We start from the raw sequence: 19159 nt of genomic DNA, 5'->3' as shown, positions 1-19159 counted from the left end.
TCTTCTTTGTAGTCGATGGCGGGTTTAATCGCAAATCTTGCTTCTGGGACTTCGTACGACACCTAGACCGCTTGGATGCCGTCCTTATGACACGCCTTAACAATAGCAACATGCAGGGTATCAGTTCTGTAGTGTCACGAAAGCGTGATGCTCACGTTTATCCACAAATCGGACACTTCTTCGGAAATGTGCCCGATCGTAAGGGTGGTTTGCCCAGTCCCGATGGCGATAAAGATCGTGATCCCTTGCTTGTTGATCTTTTCGAACATGGCCACAATTTGGTAAGCGATCTAAAATCCCTGGACTTGAAACCACAAAACTGTTATCGCAACCAAGAGCCAATCAATCTGTATCACAAAGTTGGACACGGCACACTGGATATGTATGTGATTAGTCCTGCGCGTGACTCTAAAGAAGTGAAAGAGTTCTTATCGAAGTGGCATTCTGGCGATCAGCGTCTCTTTGCCGCGCGCGATACACGCGAATTCAATTTCCCGTTACAAAACTTGGTTTCGATCTGCGCACTACTGGTATGGCAACCAGCCAATCCAGACGATACCATTACACGTATACTCTTCCCCGGAAGCACACCTGACTTTAAAATACAAGAGGGCTTGGAAAAACTTAAACATCTGGAATTCATGAAGCACTCTACCTGCACTGCCAAATCGATTGCACCAGCTATACAAACAGTGGTGACTACACGCAAAACATTTAAATCCGCCATCGGTGCGCCTATTGAGCCACTGAGCATATCGTCCAAACCTAAATTTGCACCAGTTGCTGCCGCCGCTATTGCTGTACAGCAAGACAACAAAACTAAAGAGGCCGCAGCTGCAGCCGCCGCCGCTGCACAGGTCATCGAAGAGACTAAAGTTGAGAAAGTAGAGACCGAGAAAATTGTATTGCCCAAGAAAGAAGACTCAGTGGACACTGATGAGCCTGCCGCCGAGACTGGCGATGAGGCAGTGCCAGAACCAGAACCAGTTGTGCAGGTAGAGAGCAAGGAGGACAAACCAGATGGCGAAACGGCAGATGAGGATAATAAAGAGAAAGAGGCCGAAACTGAGAAGAAGATTGAGGTGGTAATCGTTAAGCCGCAGCCACAAGCTTCACCACAGAAGGAAGAAACGCCTACACCCGAAGTAATTAAACCAAGCAGGGTTACCAAAAGCAAGGGAGACAAACCACGCGCTGAAGTCAAACCTGTGGTGCGTTCACGCATTGATACCAAACCACCCAAATCAATGGAGCGGAAGGGTGTTAGGAAGGACTTGGCTGCTGAGAAGAAGGGCTCACCAACTGCTACGCCACGTAAAGAGCCTGTAGCACCCAAACCGACAGCACCACGTGATGTAAAACCACGCGTTATTACACGTGCCACCAAATCCAGCCCCAGCAGCACGCCAGCCAAGAGCGCAAAAGACGCTAATAATCGCAAGGTGCTCGAATCGAAGCAGCAAGCGACACGACAAGTTACCAGCACTTCCACTACTACGACCACACGTCGTGAAATGACGCGCACTACTGCAGCGGAGCGCAAAGAATCACGCACACAACAACAGCAAACTCAACAGCGCAAACCGATTTCACGGCGTCCACGCGGCGCTTCGCCAACGAAACGTGCACCCGGCAGTCCAATCAAGTCAGCTAAACCCAAAGCGGATTTAAAGAAATCACGCCTGGATAAGGGTGGCACCACAGATTCCAGTCTGGTGTCTACACCATCGGCAGATGAGGCAGTTGCTGCTAAAAAACTACAAGATCTGACCGCGTCACAAGAGTTGGATGCTGAAAAGCAACGTGAACTCGACGACCTTAAAGAAGAACAAGAGGTTGTACGGGAGATAGAAGCAGTATTTAGCCGTGATGAAATGAAACGACAAAAGCAATTAGCAGCTGAAATGCGTGAAATGTCTAAACAGGATAGCACTACTGAGGCAGAAGAAGAGGAGGAGTATTTGATAATTGAAAAGGAAGAGATCGATCAGTATACCGAGGATTCAATTGTGGAGCAAGAAAGCAGCATGACGAAAGAAGAGGAAATTCAAAAACATCAACGCGATTCACAAGAGTCGGAAAAGAAACGAAAAAAGAGCGCCGAAGAAGAAATTGAAGCCGCTATTGCTAAAGCAGAAGCCGAAGAACGTAAAGCTCGGCTTGAGGATGCAGCTGCCGACGAAGCACCTGAAACGGTGGAAGCTGCAATAGAGGCAGGTGAGGAACAAGTTGAAGAACCCGCACCTAAAATAACTACGCCAGAGAAGTCGGAAATTAAAGCCGAGGTTCAAGAAATAATTACGACAGCCAAGGATATAGTCACAACGCGTACTGAAGAGCAAATAACTAAGGCCGAAGAAGAACTGTCCTCACCCACGCCTGAGGACAAAATAAGCAGTACCAAGAAAACTTCCGACACCAAAGATGAGCTTATCGAACAACCTGAAATTATGCCTGCCAATTTACAAGAAAGTCTACCAGAAGAGAAGTTCTCGGCTACAATCGAGTCTGGCGCTACTACAGCGCCAACGCTGCCCGAGGACGAACGCATACCTCTCGATGAAATCAAGGAAGATTTGATAATTGAAGAGAAATACGTTAAAGAAGAAACCAAAGAAACTGACCAGGCAGCTGGATATGAAGTAGCAGATGTTAAACCAACTGAACCTGCCGTAACTGCCGCTGGCATTGTCATTGAGAAGATAGCCGAGCCCGTGATTGCCGGTTTAGCTACCGCAGAACGTGTACTGCCAATGAAGATGACTTTCGAGGCACAACAAAATCTACTGCGCGATGTAGTTAAAACTCCAGATGAAGTAGCTGATCTGCCTGTGCATGAAGAAGCCGACTTGGGCGTCTACGAAAAGGATACACAAGAAAGCGGTAAAGTCATTTCGCATAAAGAAGAAATTACAAAGGAAGAAAAGGAAACTGAAGAAAAAGATATTTGCGAAGGAAAAGAAGCTGAAGTTGAAGAGGAAGCAGAGACAGCAGATGAGTTAGAAGATAAGGCTGATGATGAGAAGGTCAAAGAGAAGACTGTTTCCCCAGTTGCAGAAAAACCAGTGCCAGCAACAAATGAAAAAGCTGTGTCTCCAGCTGCAAAGATGCCATCATCACCTATAGAGAAGGCAATATCTCCTCTCGAAATAGCACCAACTCTCATCGAGAAAACCGCTTCTCCTGATAAGAAGCCAAGTTATCCTTTGGATAAATCTCCTACCGAAAAAGAAGAAATATTATCCGAAAAAGTATCCTCACCCGCTGAGAAGCAAGAATCCCCTGTCAAGCAGCAACCTTCAACTGCTTTAAGGCCAACATCTCCCATTGAAAAAGAGAAGAAAGCAAAAGAGGAGATTTCAACCGAAAAACTTCCTACTCCAACCGAAAAATCGGTTTCTCCAACAGAAAAAGAGGCTCCGCAGGATGAAAAAGTACCTTCCCCTGCTGAGAAGCCTGCATCTCCTGTTGATAAAGCAGCGATGAAAGCTGATGATATTTTGACCAAGGAGGCTCCTTCAGAACAGGAGGCCCCAGCAGTTGAGAAAGTTCCTTCGCCTGCAGATATTCCAACTGAAAAGGAGAAAGCGCCATCAGCTGCGGAGAACCTTGCATCACCTGCTGAAAAGCCTACATCACCTATTGAGAAGGAACCGATTAAAACAGATGATATTATAACTGAGAAGACACCTTCACCAGCTGAAAAATCTGCCTCTCCAATTGAAACTGCAGAAGTGGAGAAAGTACCGTCACCTATTGCAGCTTCTCCAACAAAAAAGGAGGCTTCACAAGTTTCGAAAGTATCTTCTGCCTCCGAGAAGCCTGCATCTCCTACTTCTCCAACAGAAAAGGAGGCTCCACAAGTTTCAAAAGTATCTTCCCCTGATGAGAAACCTACATCTCCTGTTGAGAAGGAAGCATTAAAAGCAGAGGACATTTTAACTGAAAAGGTTCGATCACCATCAGAAAAATCTGAGAAAATGACATCACCTGCCGAGAAGCCTGCATCTCCTGAAGAAAAGGAGATCCTAAATGCTGAGATTTTAACGGAGAAGGTAGAAAAATTCATCTCTCCAATAAAAATGGAAGTAGAGAAAGCACCTTCTTCAGCTGACAAACCTGCATCTTCTGCTGAAAAGAAAGAATTACCTGCAAAGAAAGAGGATATTTTAGCCTCAGAAGATCTTCCAGTTGCAGCGGAGATCACAACTGCTGAGAAAGTCTCCACATTGAAAAAAGCAGAAGGAGCTTTAACCGATAAGATGATCGAGAAACCAAAATCACCTATAGAATTCGAAGTACAAACGAAAGATATTTTGGCCGCTGATGCAGAAAAACCAGCAACGTCATTGGAAAAAGAAATAGCTGAATCTCTTAAAGCGACCTCACCTATAAGTATATTCGCTGAGAAATCAGTTTCTGATGAAAAGCCCTCGTCTCCTAAAGATAAAGTATCATCCCCTGTTGACAAAGCAACAACAGAAGAATCTAAGAAATCCACAAGTACACCTGAAGAAAAGGATGGTAGTGAAATTACATCGGAGGACGAGCTTCCTGCACTAGTACTTGCAGATATTGATACAACTAAGCCAAAAGATAAGGACGACACAGTTTCAATAGGAAGTCCAGCCACCATCGAAGAAGCTATCGAAGTTGAAATGCAGAAGTCCTTACAAGCCAGTAGAAAAACATCTCAGGAAATAAAAGAAAGTGATTTCAAGGTAGGATCTCGTAAAACATCCATAATGTTAGATGAAAAGGAAGAGAAGGAAGAAAAAGTCGAACTTTCTCCAAAAGAAAAGTCTGCTGCCGAGGGTATCAAAGACGAGATATCACCTCCCGTCTCCAAAGAAGCCTCACTGCTAGTGTCAACTGTCGATAGTATTAAAGATGACAAGTCTCCCTCTGCCTCTAAAGAAGAATCTCGCCCACCTTCTGTTGCAGAAAGTATTTACAGTGAAGCTGAAAAATTCGAAGCAGAAACTGTTTCTTCTCCGGTTGATAAGGCACCAAGAAAAATTGATACTACTGCACTTACTTTGGACTTAGACGTTTCAAAGCGTGATACAAAACTGCCAACATCTTCAAGTCCTGTTGATGTGGCGGAAGGCGAGTGCTCGGAAGTTAAGGGCGCATTTGAAACTCAGAAAGTACCTGCTGAAAGCACTACTGTTAGTGGTGCGGAGACCGTTTCCAGTCCTATAGATGAGGCAAAAGATCTAGTCACGGAGGCTGCTATTGCTTCGCGTCCAGAGAGTCCAGAAGATGAAAAATCACCAGTAATTTCAAAAGAACCATCCCGAAGAACATCAGAAAGTGAAGACAAATCACCAATCGCTTTCAAAGTAGATACTGCTGCGGGAGGCCACATAGACCAAAAGTCACATGAAGTTCCGACAGAAACTACGCAACCCACTTCCATAGCCGAAAGTGTCAAAGAAGAAAAATCGCCTCTTGATTCAAAAGAAGTATCACAGCCAGAATCAACTAAAGAAAGCATAAAAGATGAAAAATCCCCAACCACATCTAAAGAAGTATCTCGTACCGGGTCTGTTGCAGAGATCACACAGGAAGACAAGGATCAAGTTATTGAATCAGAAACCGTTTCATCACCAGTGGATAAGGCCTCCACGAACTTAGATCTAACTGAATTGGCACTTGATTTAGATAAAGTAAAATCTAGCACTAACCTTCCAACATCTTCAAGTCCTGTAGATGTTGCCTATGGTGACTTCCCAGAAGTAAAGGAAGCAACTATAGAACATAAAAAGGCTCCCGCAGAAGAAACCACTGTAGCAAGTGCGGAAACAATATCCACTCCAGTTGATGAAGCAAAGGAGTTAATTGTCATCTCTGCAGACGAGGTAGAACGCCCCGAAAGTCCTGAAGGTGCTTCTCCCAAAATTTCGAAGGAAAGCTCTAGACGACCCTCTGTAGGAGACAAAGTTGAAAAGTCGCCAGTAGCTTCGAAGCCGCCATCAGCCACAGAGAGTATGAGGGATGAAAAATCAGCTCCGGCTTCTGCAGAGGCCTCGCGACCAGAATCCGTTGCTGAAAGTATAAAGGAAGAAAAGTCTCCACTCGCATCAAAGCCTGCTTCGGCAGTAGAGAGTGTGAAGGATGAAAAATCCGCTGCTCCTTCTGAAGAGGCCTCACGACGAGAGTCCATGGCAGAAAGTATTAAAGATGAAAATACACCATCCGCATCAAAGCCTGCTTCGTTAATAGAGAGGGTAAAAGATGAAAAGTCCCCTGCTCCTTCCGCAGAGCCCTCACGACCAGAATCCGTTGCTGAAAGTATAAAGGAAGAAAAGTCTTCACTCGCATCAAAACCTGCATCGGCAGGAGAAAGTGTAAAGGATGTAAAATCCGCTGATCCTTCTGCAGAGCCCTCACGTCGAGAGTCCATGGCAGAAAGTATTAAAGATGAAAAGTCACCACTCGCTTCAAAGCCTACTTCAGCAGTAGAGAGTGTGAAAGATGAAAAATCTGCTGCTCCATCTGCAGAACCCTCACGCCCAGAGTCTGTGGCTGCAAGTATTAAAGATGATAAATCACCACTCGCTTCAAAGCCTGCATCAGCTGCCGAGAGTATAAGAGATGAAAAATCGCATGTTGCTTCCAAAGAAATTTCTCGATCAGAATCACCAACAGCTTCCATAGATATTGTTCGTGTGGAAGCCAAGGATGAAATTGATACTGCTTCATCTCCTGTGGATCGAGCGCCAATAAAAATGGAAGATCTGCAGTTGGCATTAAACTTGGAAAGTGCGAAGTTAGATGCCAAACTACCAACGAAGTCAAGCCCTGTAGATGTAGCAGACGGACATTTCCCCGATGCCGCAATTGAACCCAGCAAAATAGCTGATCTAAGAAGTGCACCAGCAGAAAGTGCTGTCCTAAGTGTTACAGACACAGTTTCAAGTCCCGTAGACGAAGCTAAAGATTTAATTGATATCAGTAATGTTAGACAGGCAGTTACAACAGTCTTTGATGATACACTCGATGTCCTCGGAAAAGAGTTAAAGGATGCAGCTGAAAAACTTGAAGACGACGCTAAAATTGAAAAAACTGACTCCGAAGCAAGCGCTATTGTCACCGATACAAAACAGGCAACTGAAAAATTAGTAAGAGCAACCGCAGAGGAAGCTATTAAGAAGATTGATAAAATAACCGAAGAAGTTGAAAGCAAGTTAAAGGTGGCAGTTGAAGAAACAATTGAGATCACTGAAGAAGTTACTAAAGTCGCAGACGAATATACTAAAATAACTGAAGTCCGAAAAGAGGCAATGGCTGATGAAGTTAAGACGGTAGCAGAGGAATTTGTTGAAAAAATTGAAGCTATAAGCGAGGTTGTTGAAGATAAAGCAGTGACTACAATCGAAGAAATTAGCAAGGCTACAAAAATCGCTAAAGAGACAGTTAAAGATGAAGCTAAATTAGTGGAAGAAAAGACTGAGGCTGTAATTAAGAAAACTTCAAAGGCTATCAGCGATGTAATAGAAGATGTAACAACATCAGTTACAGAAGATACAGTTAAGAAAGTTGAAGATATTGCACATATAGTTGAAGATAAAGGAAAGGTTATATTCGCTGAAGCTGCTAAAACTGCTGGCGAAATAACCGAAAAGGTAACAGCTAAAGCAGAAAGTGGTTTTGAAGACACCACCAAAGCAGTCGGAGAACTCAAGGATACAGTTGAAGATAAAACAGAAGCAGTATTAGATGAATACGTAAAGAAAGTTGAAGAAGTTGCTGAAAAATCTGATGATGATAAGATCAAGTTTGTAACCGAGACTTTAGATAAGGAACTTGTAGCAGAAAAGGTGGAAGTAACGGCACAAGAAGCCGTTAAAAAATTAGATGAAACAACAAAGTCGATTGGCGAAGCTCTCCTTAAAACAGGAAAAAAACTTGAAGATTTCACTAGCCTTACAGCAGAGAAACATAAAACTGTAGTCGAAGATATAACAAAGAAGTTTGGTGAAATGTCTCAAGTTGTCGAAGACAAGACGAAACCCGTAACAGAAGAAGTCACCAAAAAAGTCGAAGAGGTAGAAACAGCGGCTGAGGAGAAAACGAAAGCTATCGCTTCAGAGGCTGGAGAGACAGCTGAAGAAATATCCAAGCAGGCGACTGATGCTCAATACTTCGCTGTTGATAAGGCAAAACTAGCTCCCGAAGAAATCTCAGAAAAGGTAACTCCAGTAACCGAAATAATCGAAGATGCGCAAAAGACAACAGAAGAAACTGTGCAAGCTGCTTCTCAGGTTTTAGCAGACAAAATTTTTGTTGTATCAGAGGTAGCCGATGACAGAATTAAAGTTGTTATAGACGGTGTAGATAAACTGATTGACGACTCAAAGTCTACTACAGTCGAGGTTACCACAGCGGTTACTACCACGGTTGATAATATTAAAACCGATATTTCCACAGGCATAACTGGATTCATTAAAGATGTCAAGACCAGCATATTCGACACTGTAGAGAAAAAACATGAGGAGGTAAAGGAAATTTCGAAAGAATTAGCAAAAACTGAACAAATCGAACTGGAGTCTTTGCCAGTTACTACTAAACTACCCCTTGAGCTGACCACATACTCCACCGAATTAAGAGAAACACATATTACAACGGTAGAATCGCCAGAATTCAAAGTGATGATGACCGAACGCGATGAAACCATACTTCACGACATAAAGGAAGAGGAGGAAGAGCACAGAATATCGCCACCCACCACAAAACCGGCAATATGCAGTGAACAGCCCTTACGTCCAGTTTCACCCCGTGAGGAAGAGGTCGCCAAAATAGTAGCCGATGTTGCCAAGGTTTTGAAATCTGAAAAAGATATAACTGAAATCATTCCCGATTTCGATGAAGAAAAGTTGGTACAGCGTTTGAAAACGCCAGAAGAAGCAGAGCCAGAAACCACAACAGTACAAAGAATGTTGGTAACTGCCAGTAGTGAAGATGGTGGAGAAGAAATAGACATTTGTCCAAAAGGCAGTATTGTTTTTATGCCGACCATGGCTCCCGAAACTATACCAGAAAGAGTTTCTACAATTAAACCACTAGACATAGACTACCAGCACTACACTGAAGACTCTGCCGCGGATGAATCAGAAAAGTCTTCCCCTGAACTGCGGTCGGGTCCAATATCAATTGAAGAAAAAGACAAAATTGAAGAGTCCGAAAAAGAGCTGCGTAAGGAAGCAGCAACTAAGGCTGAAAAAGACGAACAAATTGAGGAAATTGCCGAATCTCGTCTAGAGTCAGTTTTATCGACTGCAGAAAGCCAGAAAGGCGATAAGTCACCAGTAACTTCCAAAGAACCGTCACGATCAGAATCTGTTTGTAGCACTAAGGACGAGAAGATTGAAGAAACTGGTGAATCTCGTCGTGAATCAGTTTTATCGACGGCTGAAAGCAAGAAGGAAGAAACGATTGAAACACGTCGAGAGTCAGTTTTGTCGACTACTAAAAGTACCAAGGAAGAAAGTGTTGAATCTCGACGTGAGTCAATTTTGTCGACTGCAGAAAGCAAGAAAGACGATAAGTCACCTGCAGCTTCTAAGGAACCGTCACGACCAGAATCCGTTTGTAGCACTAAAGACGAGAAGATTGAAGAAACTTTTGAGTCCCGTCGTGAGTCAGCTTTGTCGGCTGCTGAAATCAAGAAAGATGACAAGTCACCAGTAACTTCCAAGGAACCGTCGCGACCAGAATCTGTTTCTAGCACTAACGAAGAGCATATTAAAGACTCTGTTGAATCCTGTCGTGAATCAGTTTTGTCATCTGCCAAAAGTAAGAAAGAAGAAACGGTTGAATCCCGTCGTGAGTCAGTTTTGTCATCTGCCGAAATCAAGAAAGATGATAAGTCACCTGTATCTTCCAAGGAACCGTCGCGACCCGAATCGGTTTCTAGCACTAAAGCCGAAAAGATTGAAGAAACTGCCGAATCTCGTCGTGAGTCAGTTTTGTCGTCTGCCGAAAGTAAGATGGAAGAAGCGATAGAATCCCGTCGTGAGTCAGTTTTATCGACTGCAGAAAGCAAGAAAGACGATAAGTCACCTGCAGCTTCTAAGGAACCGTCCCGACCAGAATCTGTTTGTAGCACTAAGGACGAGAAGATTGAAGAAACTGTTGAATCCCGTCGTGAGTCAGTTTCGTCGACTGCAGAAAGCAAGAAAGATGATTCGTCATCTGTTGTTTCCAAGGAACCATCACCACCAGAATCTGTTCTCAGCACTAAGGACGAGAAAATTGAAAAAACTGCTGAATCTCGCCGTGAATCAGTTTTGTCGACAGCAGAAAGTAAGAAAGACGATAAGTCACCAGTAACTTCCAAGGAACCGTCCCGACCAGAATCTGTTTCTAGCACTAAAGAAGAAAAGATTGAAGAAACTGCCGAATCTCGTCGTGAGTCAGTTTTGTCGTCTGCCGAAAGTAAGAAGGAAGAAGCGATAGAATCCCGTCGAGAGTCAGTTTTGTCGACTGCAGAGAGCAAGAAAGACGATAAGTCACCTGCAGCTTCCAATGAACCGTCACGACCAGAATCTGTTTGTAGCACTAAGGACGAGAAGATTAAAGAAACCGCTGAGTCCCGTCGTGAGTCAGTTTTGTCGACTACTGAAATCAAGAAAGATGACAAGTCACCAGTAACTACCAAGGAACCGTCGCGACCAGAATCTGTTTCTAGCACTAAAGACGAAGAGATTGCAGAAACTGCCGAATCTCGTCGTGAGTCAGTTTTGTCGTATGCTGAAAGTAAAAAGGAAGAAGCGATAGAATCCCGTCGAGAGTCAGTTTTGTCGACTGCAGAGAGCAAGAAAGACGATAAGTCACCTGCAGCTTCCAATGAACCGTCACGACCAGAATCTGTTTGTAGCACTAAGGACGAGAAGATTAAAGAAACTGCTGAGTCCCGTCGTGAGTCAGTTTTGTCGACTGCTGAAATCAAGAAAAATGACAAGTCACCAGTAACTTCCAAGGAACCGTCGCGACCAGAATCTGTTTCTAGCACTAAAGAAGAGCATATTAAAGACACTGTTGAATCCCGTCGTGAGTCAGTTTTGTCATCTGCCGAAAATAAGAAGGAAGAAACGGTTGAATCCCGTCGTGAATCAATTTTGCCGACTGCGGAAAGCAAGAAAGACGGTGAGTCAACTGCAGCGTCCAAGAAACCCTCGCGACCAGAATCTGTCGTCAGCACCGAAGACGAGAAGATTGAAGAAACTGCTGAATGTCGCCATGAATTAGTTTTGTCGACAGTAGAAAATAAGAAGGAAGAAGCGGTTGAATCGCGTCGTCAATCAGTTTTGTCATCTACAGAAGTTAAAAAGGAAGAAGCGGTTGAATCCCGTCGTGAATCAGTTTTGTCATCCGCCGAAAGTAAGAAAGAAGAAACTGCTGAATCTCGTCGTGAGTCAGTTTTGTCGGCTGCAGAAAGCAAGAAAGATGATAAGTCACCTGTATCTTCCAAGGAACCATCACGACCAGAATCTGTCGTCAGCAGTAAAGACGAGAAAATTGGAGAATCTGCTGAATCCCGTCGTGAATCAGTTTTGTCATCTGCCGAAAGTAAGAAGGAAGAAGCCATAGAATCCCGTCGTGAGTCAGTTTTGTCGACTGCAGAAAGCAAGAAAGGCGATAAGTCACCTGCAGCTTCTAAGGAACCGTCACGACCAGAATCCGTTTGTAGCACTAAGGACGAAAAGATTGAAGAAACTGTTGAATCCCGTCGTGAGTCAGTTTTGTCGACTGCAGAAAGCAAGAAAGATGATTCGTCACCTGTTGTATCCAAGGAACCATCACCACCAGAATCTGTTCTCAGCACTAAGGATGATGATGCAGAAAGCAAGAAAGACGATAAGTCACCTGCAGCTTCTAAGGAACCGTCCCGACCAGAATCTGTTTGTAGCACTAAGGACGAGAAGATTGAAGAAACTGTTGAATCTCGTCGTGAGTCAGTTTTGTCGACTGCAGAAAGCAAGAAGGAAGAAGCGATAGAATCCCGTCGTGAATCAGTTTTGTCATCTGCCGAAAGTAAGAAGGCAGAAGCGATAGAATCCCGTCGTGAGTCAGTTTTGTCGACTGCAGAAAGCAAGAAAGGCGATAAGTCACCTGCAGCTTCTAAGGAACCGTCACGACCAGAATCCGTTTGTAGCACTAAAGACGAGAAGATTGAAGAAACTGTTGAATCCCGTCGTGAGTCAGTTTTGTCGACTGCTGAAATCAAGAAAGATGACAAGTCACCAGTAACTACCAAGGAACCGTCGCGACCAGAATCGGTTTCTAGCACTAAAGACGAAAAGATTGAAGAAACTGCTGAATCTCGTCGTGAGTCAGTTTTGTCGGCTGCAGAAAGCAAGAAAGGCGATAAGTCACCTGCAGCTTCTAAGGAACCGTCACGACCAGAATCCGTTTGTAGCACTAAGGACGAAAAGATTGAAGAAACTGTTGAATCCCGTCGTGAGTCAGTTTTGTCGACTGCAGAAAGCAAGAAAGATGATTCGTCACCTGTTGTATCCAAGGAACCATCACCACCAGAATCTGTTCTCAGCACTAAGGATGAGAAAATTGAAAAAACTGCTGAATCTCGCCGTGAATCAGTTTTGTCGACAGCAGAAAGTAAGAAAGACGATAAGTCCCCAGTAACTTCCAAGGAACCGTCGCGACCAGAATCTGTTTGTAGCACTAAGGACGAGAAGATTGAAGAAACTGTTGAATCCCGTCGTGAGTCAGTTTTGTCGACTGCAGAAAGCAAGAAGGAAGAAGCGATAGAATCCCGTCGTGAGTCAGTTTTGTCATCTGCCGAAAGTAAGAAGGAAGAAGCGATAGAATCCCATCGTGAGTCAGTTTTGTCGACTGCAGAAAGCAAGAAAGGCGATAAGTCACCTGCAGCTTCTAAGGAACCGTCACGACCAGAATCCGTTTGTAGCACTAAGGACGAAAAAATTGAAGAAACTGTTGAATCCCGTCGTGAGTCAGTTTTGTCGACTGCAGAAAGCAAGAAAGGCGATAAGTCACCTGCAGCTTCTAAGGAACCGTCACGACCAGAATCCGTTTGTAGCACTAAGGACGAAAAGATTGAAGAAACTGTTGAATCCCGTCGTGAGTCAGTTTTGTCGACTGCAGAAAGCAAGAAAGATGATTCGTCACCTGTTGTATCCAAGGAACCATCACCACCAGAATCTGTTCTCAGCACTAAGGATGAGAAAATTGAAAAAACTGCTGAATCTCGCCGTGAATCAGTTTTGTCGACAGCAGAAAGTAAGAAAGACGATAAGTCCCCAATAACTTCCAAGGAACCGTCGCGACCAGAATCTGTTTCTGGCACTAAAGACGAGAAGATTGAAGAAACTGCTGAATCCCGTCGTGAATCAGTTCTGTCGGCTGCAGAAAGCAAGAAAGACGATAAGTCACCAATAACTTCCAAAGAACCATCACGACCAGAATCTGTCGTCAGCAGTAAAGAAGAGCATATTGAAGAAACTGCCGAATCTCGTCGTGAGTCAGTTTTGTCGACTGCAGAAAGCAAGAAAGACGATAAGTCACCTGCAGCTTCTAAGGAACCGTCACGAGCAGAATCTGTCGCCAGCACTGAAGACGAGAAGATTGAAGAAACTTTTGAGTCCCGTCGTGAGTCAGTTTTGTCGACTGCAGAAAGCAAGAAAGATGATTCGTCACCTGTTGTATCCAAGGAACCATCACCACCAGAATCTGTTCTCAGCACTAAGGATGAGAAAATTGAAAAAACTGCTGAATCTCGCCGTGAATCAGTTTTGTCGACAGCAGAAAGTAAGAAAGACGATAAGTCACCAGTAACTTCCAAGGAACCGTCGCGACCAGAATCTGTTTCTGGCACTAAAGAAGAGCATATTGAAGAAACTGTTGAACTCCGTCGTGAGTCAGTTTTGTCGATTGCAGAAAGCAAGAAAGATGATTCGTCACCTGCTGTTTCCAAGGAACCATCACGACCAGAATCTGTCGTCAGCAGTAAAGACGAGAAAATTGAAGAAACTGCCGAATCTCGTCGTGAGTCAGTTTTGTCGACTGCAGAAAGCAAGAAAGACGATAAGTCACCTGCAGCTTCTAAGGAACCGTCACGAGCAGAATCTGTCGCCAGCACTGAAGACGAGAAGATTGAAGAAACTTTTGAGTCCCGTCGTGAGTCAGTTTTGTCGACAGTAGAAAGTAAGAAGAAAGAAGCGGTTGAATCCCGTCATGAATCAGTTTTGTCATCTGCCGAAAGTAAGAAAGAAGAAACTGCTGAATCTCGTCGTGAGTCAGTTTGGTCGGCTGCAGAAAGCAAGAAAGATGATAAGTCACTTGCAGCTTCAAAGGAACCATCACGAGCAGAATCTGTCGTCAGCACTGAAGACGAGAAGATTGAAGAGACTGGTGAAAGTCGCCGTGAGTCAGTTTTGTCGGCTGCAGAAAGCAAGAAAGATGATAAGTCGCTTGCAGCTTCAAAGGAACCGTCACGAGCAGAATCTGTCGGCAGCACTGAAGGCGAGAAGATTGAAGAAACTGCTGAATCCCGTCGTGAATCAGTTTTTTCATCTGCCGAAAGTAAGATGGAAGAACCTGTTGAATCTCGTCGTGAGTCAGTTTTGTCGACTACAGAAAGTAAGAAAGACGATAAGTCACCAATAACTTCCAAAGAACCATCACGACCAGAATCTGTCGTCAGCAGTAAAGAAGAGCATATTGAAGAAACTGTTGAATTCCGTCGTGAGTCAGTTTTGTCGATTGCAGAAAGCAAGAAAGATGATTCGTCACCTGTTGTTTCCAAGGAACCATCACGACCAGAATCTGTCGTCAGCAGTAAAGACGAGAAAATTGGAGAAGCTGCTGAATCCCGTCGTGAATCAGTTTTGTCATCTGCCGAAAGTAAGAAGGAAGAAGCGATAGAATCCCGTCGTGAGTCAGTTTTATCGACTGCAGAAAGCAAGAAAGACGATAAGTCACCTGCAGCTTCTAAGGAACCGTCCCGACCTGAATCTCTCGTTAGCACTGAAGACGAGAAGATTGAAGAAACTGCTGAATGTCGCCATGAATCAGTTTTGTCAACAGTAGAAAGTAAGAAGGAAGAAGCGGTTGAATCCCGTCGTGAATCAGTTTTGTCATCTTCAAAAATTAAGAAGGAAGAAACGGTTGAATCCCGTCATGAGTCAGTTTTGTCGGCTCCAGAAAGCAAGAAAGATGACAAATCGCCAGTAACTTCCAAGGAACCATCACGACCAGAATCTGTCGTCGGCAGTAAAGATGAGAAAATTGGAGAAGCTGCTGAATCCCGTCGTGAATCAGTTTTGTCATCTGCCGAATGCAATAAGGAAGAAACTGCGGAGTCTCGTCGCGAATCAGTTTTGTCGGCTGCAGAAAGCAAGAAAGACGATAAGTCACCAATAACTTCCAAAGAACCATCACGACCAGAATCTGTCGTCAGCAGTAAAGAAGAGCATATTGAAGAAACTGTTGAATTCCGTCGTGAGTCAGTTTTGTCGGTTGCAGAAAGCAAGAAAGATGATTCGTCGCCTGTTGTTTCCAAGGAACCATCACGACCAGAATCTGTCGTCAGCAGTAAAGACGAGAAAATTGGAGAAGCTGCTGAATCCCGCCGTGAATCAGTTTTGTCATTTGCCGAAAGTAAGAAAGAAGAAGCGATAGAATCCCGTCGTGAGTCAGTTTTATCGACTGCAGAAAGCAAGAAAGACGATAAGTCACCTGCAGCTTCTAAGGAACCGTCCCGACCAGAATCTGTTTCTAGCACTAAAGACGAGCATATTAAAGACACTGTTGTATCCTGTCGTGAATCAGTTTTGTCGACAGTAGAAAGTAAGAAGGAAGAAGCGGTTGAATCCCGTCATGAATCAGTTTTGTCATCTACAGAAATTAAGAGGGAAGAAACTGTTGAATCTCGTCGTGAGTCAGTTTTGTCGGCAGCAGAAAGCAAGAAAGATGATAAGTCACCTGTTACTTCCAAGGAACCTTTACGACCTGAATCTGTTGCTAGCACCAAGGGCGAGAAGATTGGAAATACTGGGGAAATTGGAGGTGCTTCAGATTTGTCGTCAATTGAAGTAAAAGAAGTGAAAGCTGCCAAAGAAGAAAAAGTTTTAGAATCCGCAAATATTCATATAATTACGATGGGAGGAAGGACTTCAGCAGTAACAAGATCAGTGGATAGTGAAATCTTTACTCAAAAGGAAGAACTAAAAAACGCTTTCCTAGCGGACTCTGAATCTAGGTTCGCTCAAACAGCATTAGATGAAAAGGGTGCTGACTCGTTCACAACTTCTGAATCCATATCCTCTTCAACGGAAATATCAACCACTGTTAGTAAGTCAATAGATTCATCCATTCGAACACATCTGCCTGAGGAGTCTCATAGTGAATACATGAATAGTGTTAAAGTGGAAGATGGTTCCTCCAGAGAGTGCCTTTCCAGTTTTGTTGCAAGCAAATATGATCGTAAAATAAGCGATGATAAAAAGCTTGAGGAGTCCTTCGTGAAGACTATGAAAACTGAAGTGCTCACCCAAGCGGAGGAGTCCATGACACATTCAGAGGAATGTTCTTCAGAGTCGATAATTAGTGAAATTCAAACCAGCGATATGACAACACAAAAGGTAGATGCTCGCACTACGCTCAAAACTGCCACCCAAAGTGAAACTGTGGTCTTAGACAGTAAAGAAATACTCAAAGACACCGTGGCTGAGTTCTTGGCTGTAGAGAAAATTGTTTCAGCGAAGGATAGCTTTGTAAGCGATACAAAAACTACAAAATCTTCAGGTGAAAGCTTAGATAAGACTATAAAAACAACAACAACACAATCGACTACAGGATCTCGAAGAACATCTGATTTAGTGGCAAGCATGAAAGATAGTTCGCGAAGAGAATCCGAATTCAGCCAAACAAGCGAAGGACGGCACACACACAGTGATCACGAAGACGAAGAGGAAGATGAGGGTCTAATTAGCATGAAGGAGGGACGTTCTAAATCTATAGCGACAATTATGATGACCAGCATTTATAAACCCTCCGAGGACATAGACACCTTTGAGAAACTAGAAGAAGAGGAAAGTGAAGAGCATGCTGAGTATATTGAATCAGCCAAATCGACTGTCACCAAAACAACAACTACTGCGCACAAGCCAAGTGAACAAGTTAGTGGCGTGGGTTCCGAGATCAAATCGAAAATATCAACACAATTGGAAACCATAATCTTAACGCAACCACTCGAGAGTGATCCAAAGACACCACCCACTGCACCAGTGAGCCCTGGCATAAGACACACCACAACTGGCGCAAGTACTGTAGTCACCACTACAACAACATTAAGTGAAACTTGCGGCAGCAGTGCAGCTTCAGTTAGTGGACCACTCTCACCAAGGGATATTAGCGGTAAGTCGAGTCCCGGTGCACTCACGTCTGAAAGTCAATCATTACCAACACCTTTTGGTCGCGGTTCTCTTACAGATGCGTCCGAATCGTCGCCAAAGCCCACTTCGCCATTCCCACGTGTAAGCAAAGAAGAGTTGAAATCAGCCAGCTCCGCTGTCAGCGAGGCCGTTAGCTCTAGTACCTTTGCGACACAAGAGTACAGCGAGAGCGTGCTCCCAGATTTACATGAGCTACGCGGAATTGAAAAGACAACTGCGCTTAGTGGTAGCACTGAAAAAATAATCACAACAACTATTACAACCGTAACCAAAGTGATATCTAGCGATGGCAAGGAAATCGTTATGGAAGAGAAGACAGTTACCACCACAGATACCACAGAGCCAGATGGCGAGAAGGTGACTGTAACCACCACACGCACTACCAGCGAAAGTGACAAGGGCGATCATATATTACCCAAGGAGGTGGCGTTGCTGCGCGGCGCATACCGTTCTTCCACACCCGGCAGTGATGACGAACGCATGACTGGTGCTTACATGAGTGATGAAGAGCTACCCGCATCGCCACGCAGCCTTGCCTCATCACATGGTGCAAGCTATGAATTACAACGATCCAGCTCGGGCGTGAGTAAACGCTCCGACTTTGATGTGGACGACAGCCAAGATGATATACCGCCACAATATGGCAGCGAAGAACACTCTGCCGCCCGCGCTGTATCCTCAACCATCAGCTGTCTGCAAAAGATCGCCGATCCAATGAGCACTTCATTCTATGGCGCATTGCCCGATAGTTTCGACACCAAACCAACCGCACCCATACCTATATGCGGTACCACCACGCGTACCGTCACCACGCGCACATATGTAGCCGACTCACCTGCAAGTCAATCCACGGAGAGCATCGAAAGCACTAGCCAAACCTCAGCCAGCCGTCAAGTAATCAGCGGCGGAACACGCGCCAGCGTTGACAGTGATGATCACAAATTCCTCGAAGAAGCTGACATGGATTTCGAAAAGGCGCTCGAAGAGCATGTTCAAGTACGTGGCGCAGATGTTATGTCTTCAGTTACCGCCAAATATTCTTATTCGCCCTCCAAAGCGGAAGAGGTAGAGCATAGTGTGGCCAGCGTTGAGAAACCAAAATTCCCGTTAGTCGATGTACAGAAAACACGCTTCACCGAAACCGGCACCACTGTAACTAGCAGCAGCACTCACACCAGCAGCACGGTCGAAAGCGCAACTGAAAGCAAAGATGGCAAGACAACAACTACTACAACCACAACAACCACTAGTAGTGCTGAAGGCGCAGGCGCAACTGCTTTCGGCACAGCTGCAAGTGAGACCGCAACAACCACCATCACAACGTCATCAAGCGCTACCGGAGCACTGCCTAAAGACCCACTAAAGGAATGGGGCAAACCATTGGGTCTGCCATCACCCGCACCGCTACCCATTGAGGGTGATGTGCGCACCACACCGAAAAAGGAGCGTCGTTTAGTGGCCACTAAGACACGTTTAAACAACGAAAAGAATCTGCGCAAACGTTCAGAGTCACCCAATAAGGCCAAGAAGCCGGCGCCCGTTTATGTGGATCTCACCTACGTACCACACAATGGCAATTCCTACTACTCGCACGTCGAATTCTTCAAGCGTGTACGCGCGCGTTACTATGTCTTCTCCGGCACCGAACCCAGCCGTCAAGTGTACGATGCGCTGTTGGAGGCTAAACAAACATGGGAGGACAAGGACTTGGGTAA

The 19159-nt window shown here is 44.7% G+C and overlaps 1 protein-coding gene across 2 annotated transcripts in view; it reads left to right on the top strand.

Moving 5' to 3' along the window:
* futsch overlaps positions 1-19159 on the top strand; it is a 166239-nt gene that overhangs the window by 140588 nt on the left and 6492 nt on the right. The window contains exons 6-7 of one of the 2 annotated variants that reach the window (XM_070110671.1): positions 13-17406; positions 17482-19155. In XM_070110671.1, the coding sequence (XP_069966772.1) occupies positions 13-17406; positions 17482-19155 (19068 nt within the window). Of the gene's footprint in view, positions 1-12; positions 19156-19159 lie in introns of both variants that reach the window. The other variant, XM_070110670.1, reaches the window with a different exon arrangement.

Source organism: Bactrocera oleae, chromosome 5 (genome assembly GCF_042242935.1).
Source record: "Bactrocera oleae isolate idBacOlea1 chromosome 5, idBacOlea1, whole genome shotgun sequence".
NCBI lineage: Eukaryota > Metazoa > Arthropoda > Insecta > Diptera > Tephritidae > Bactrocera > Bactrocera oleae.
The sequence above is the reverse complement of the archived record's forward strand: the minus strand, read 5'-3'. Positions and strand labels throughout refer to the sequence as shown.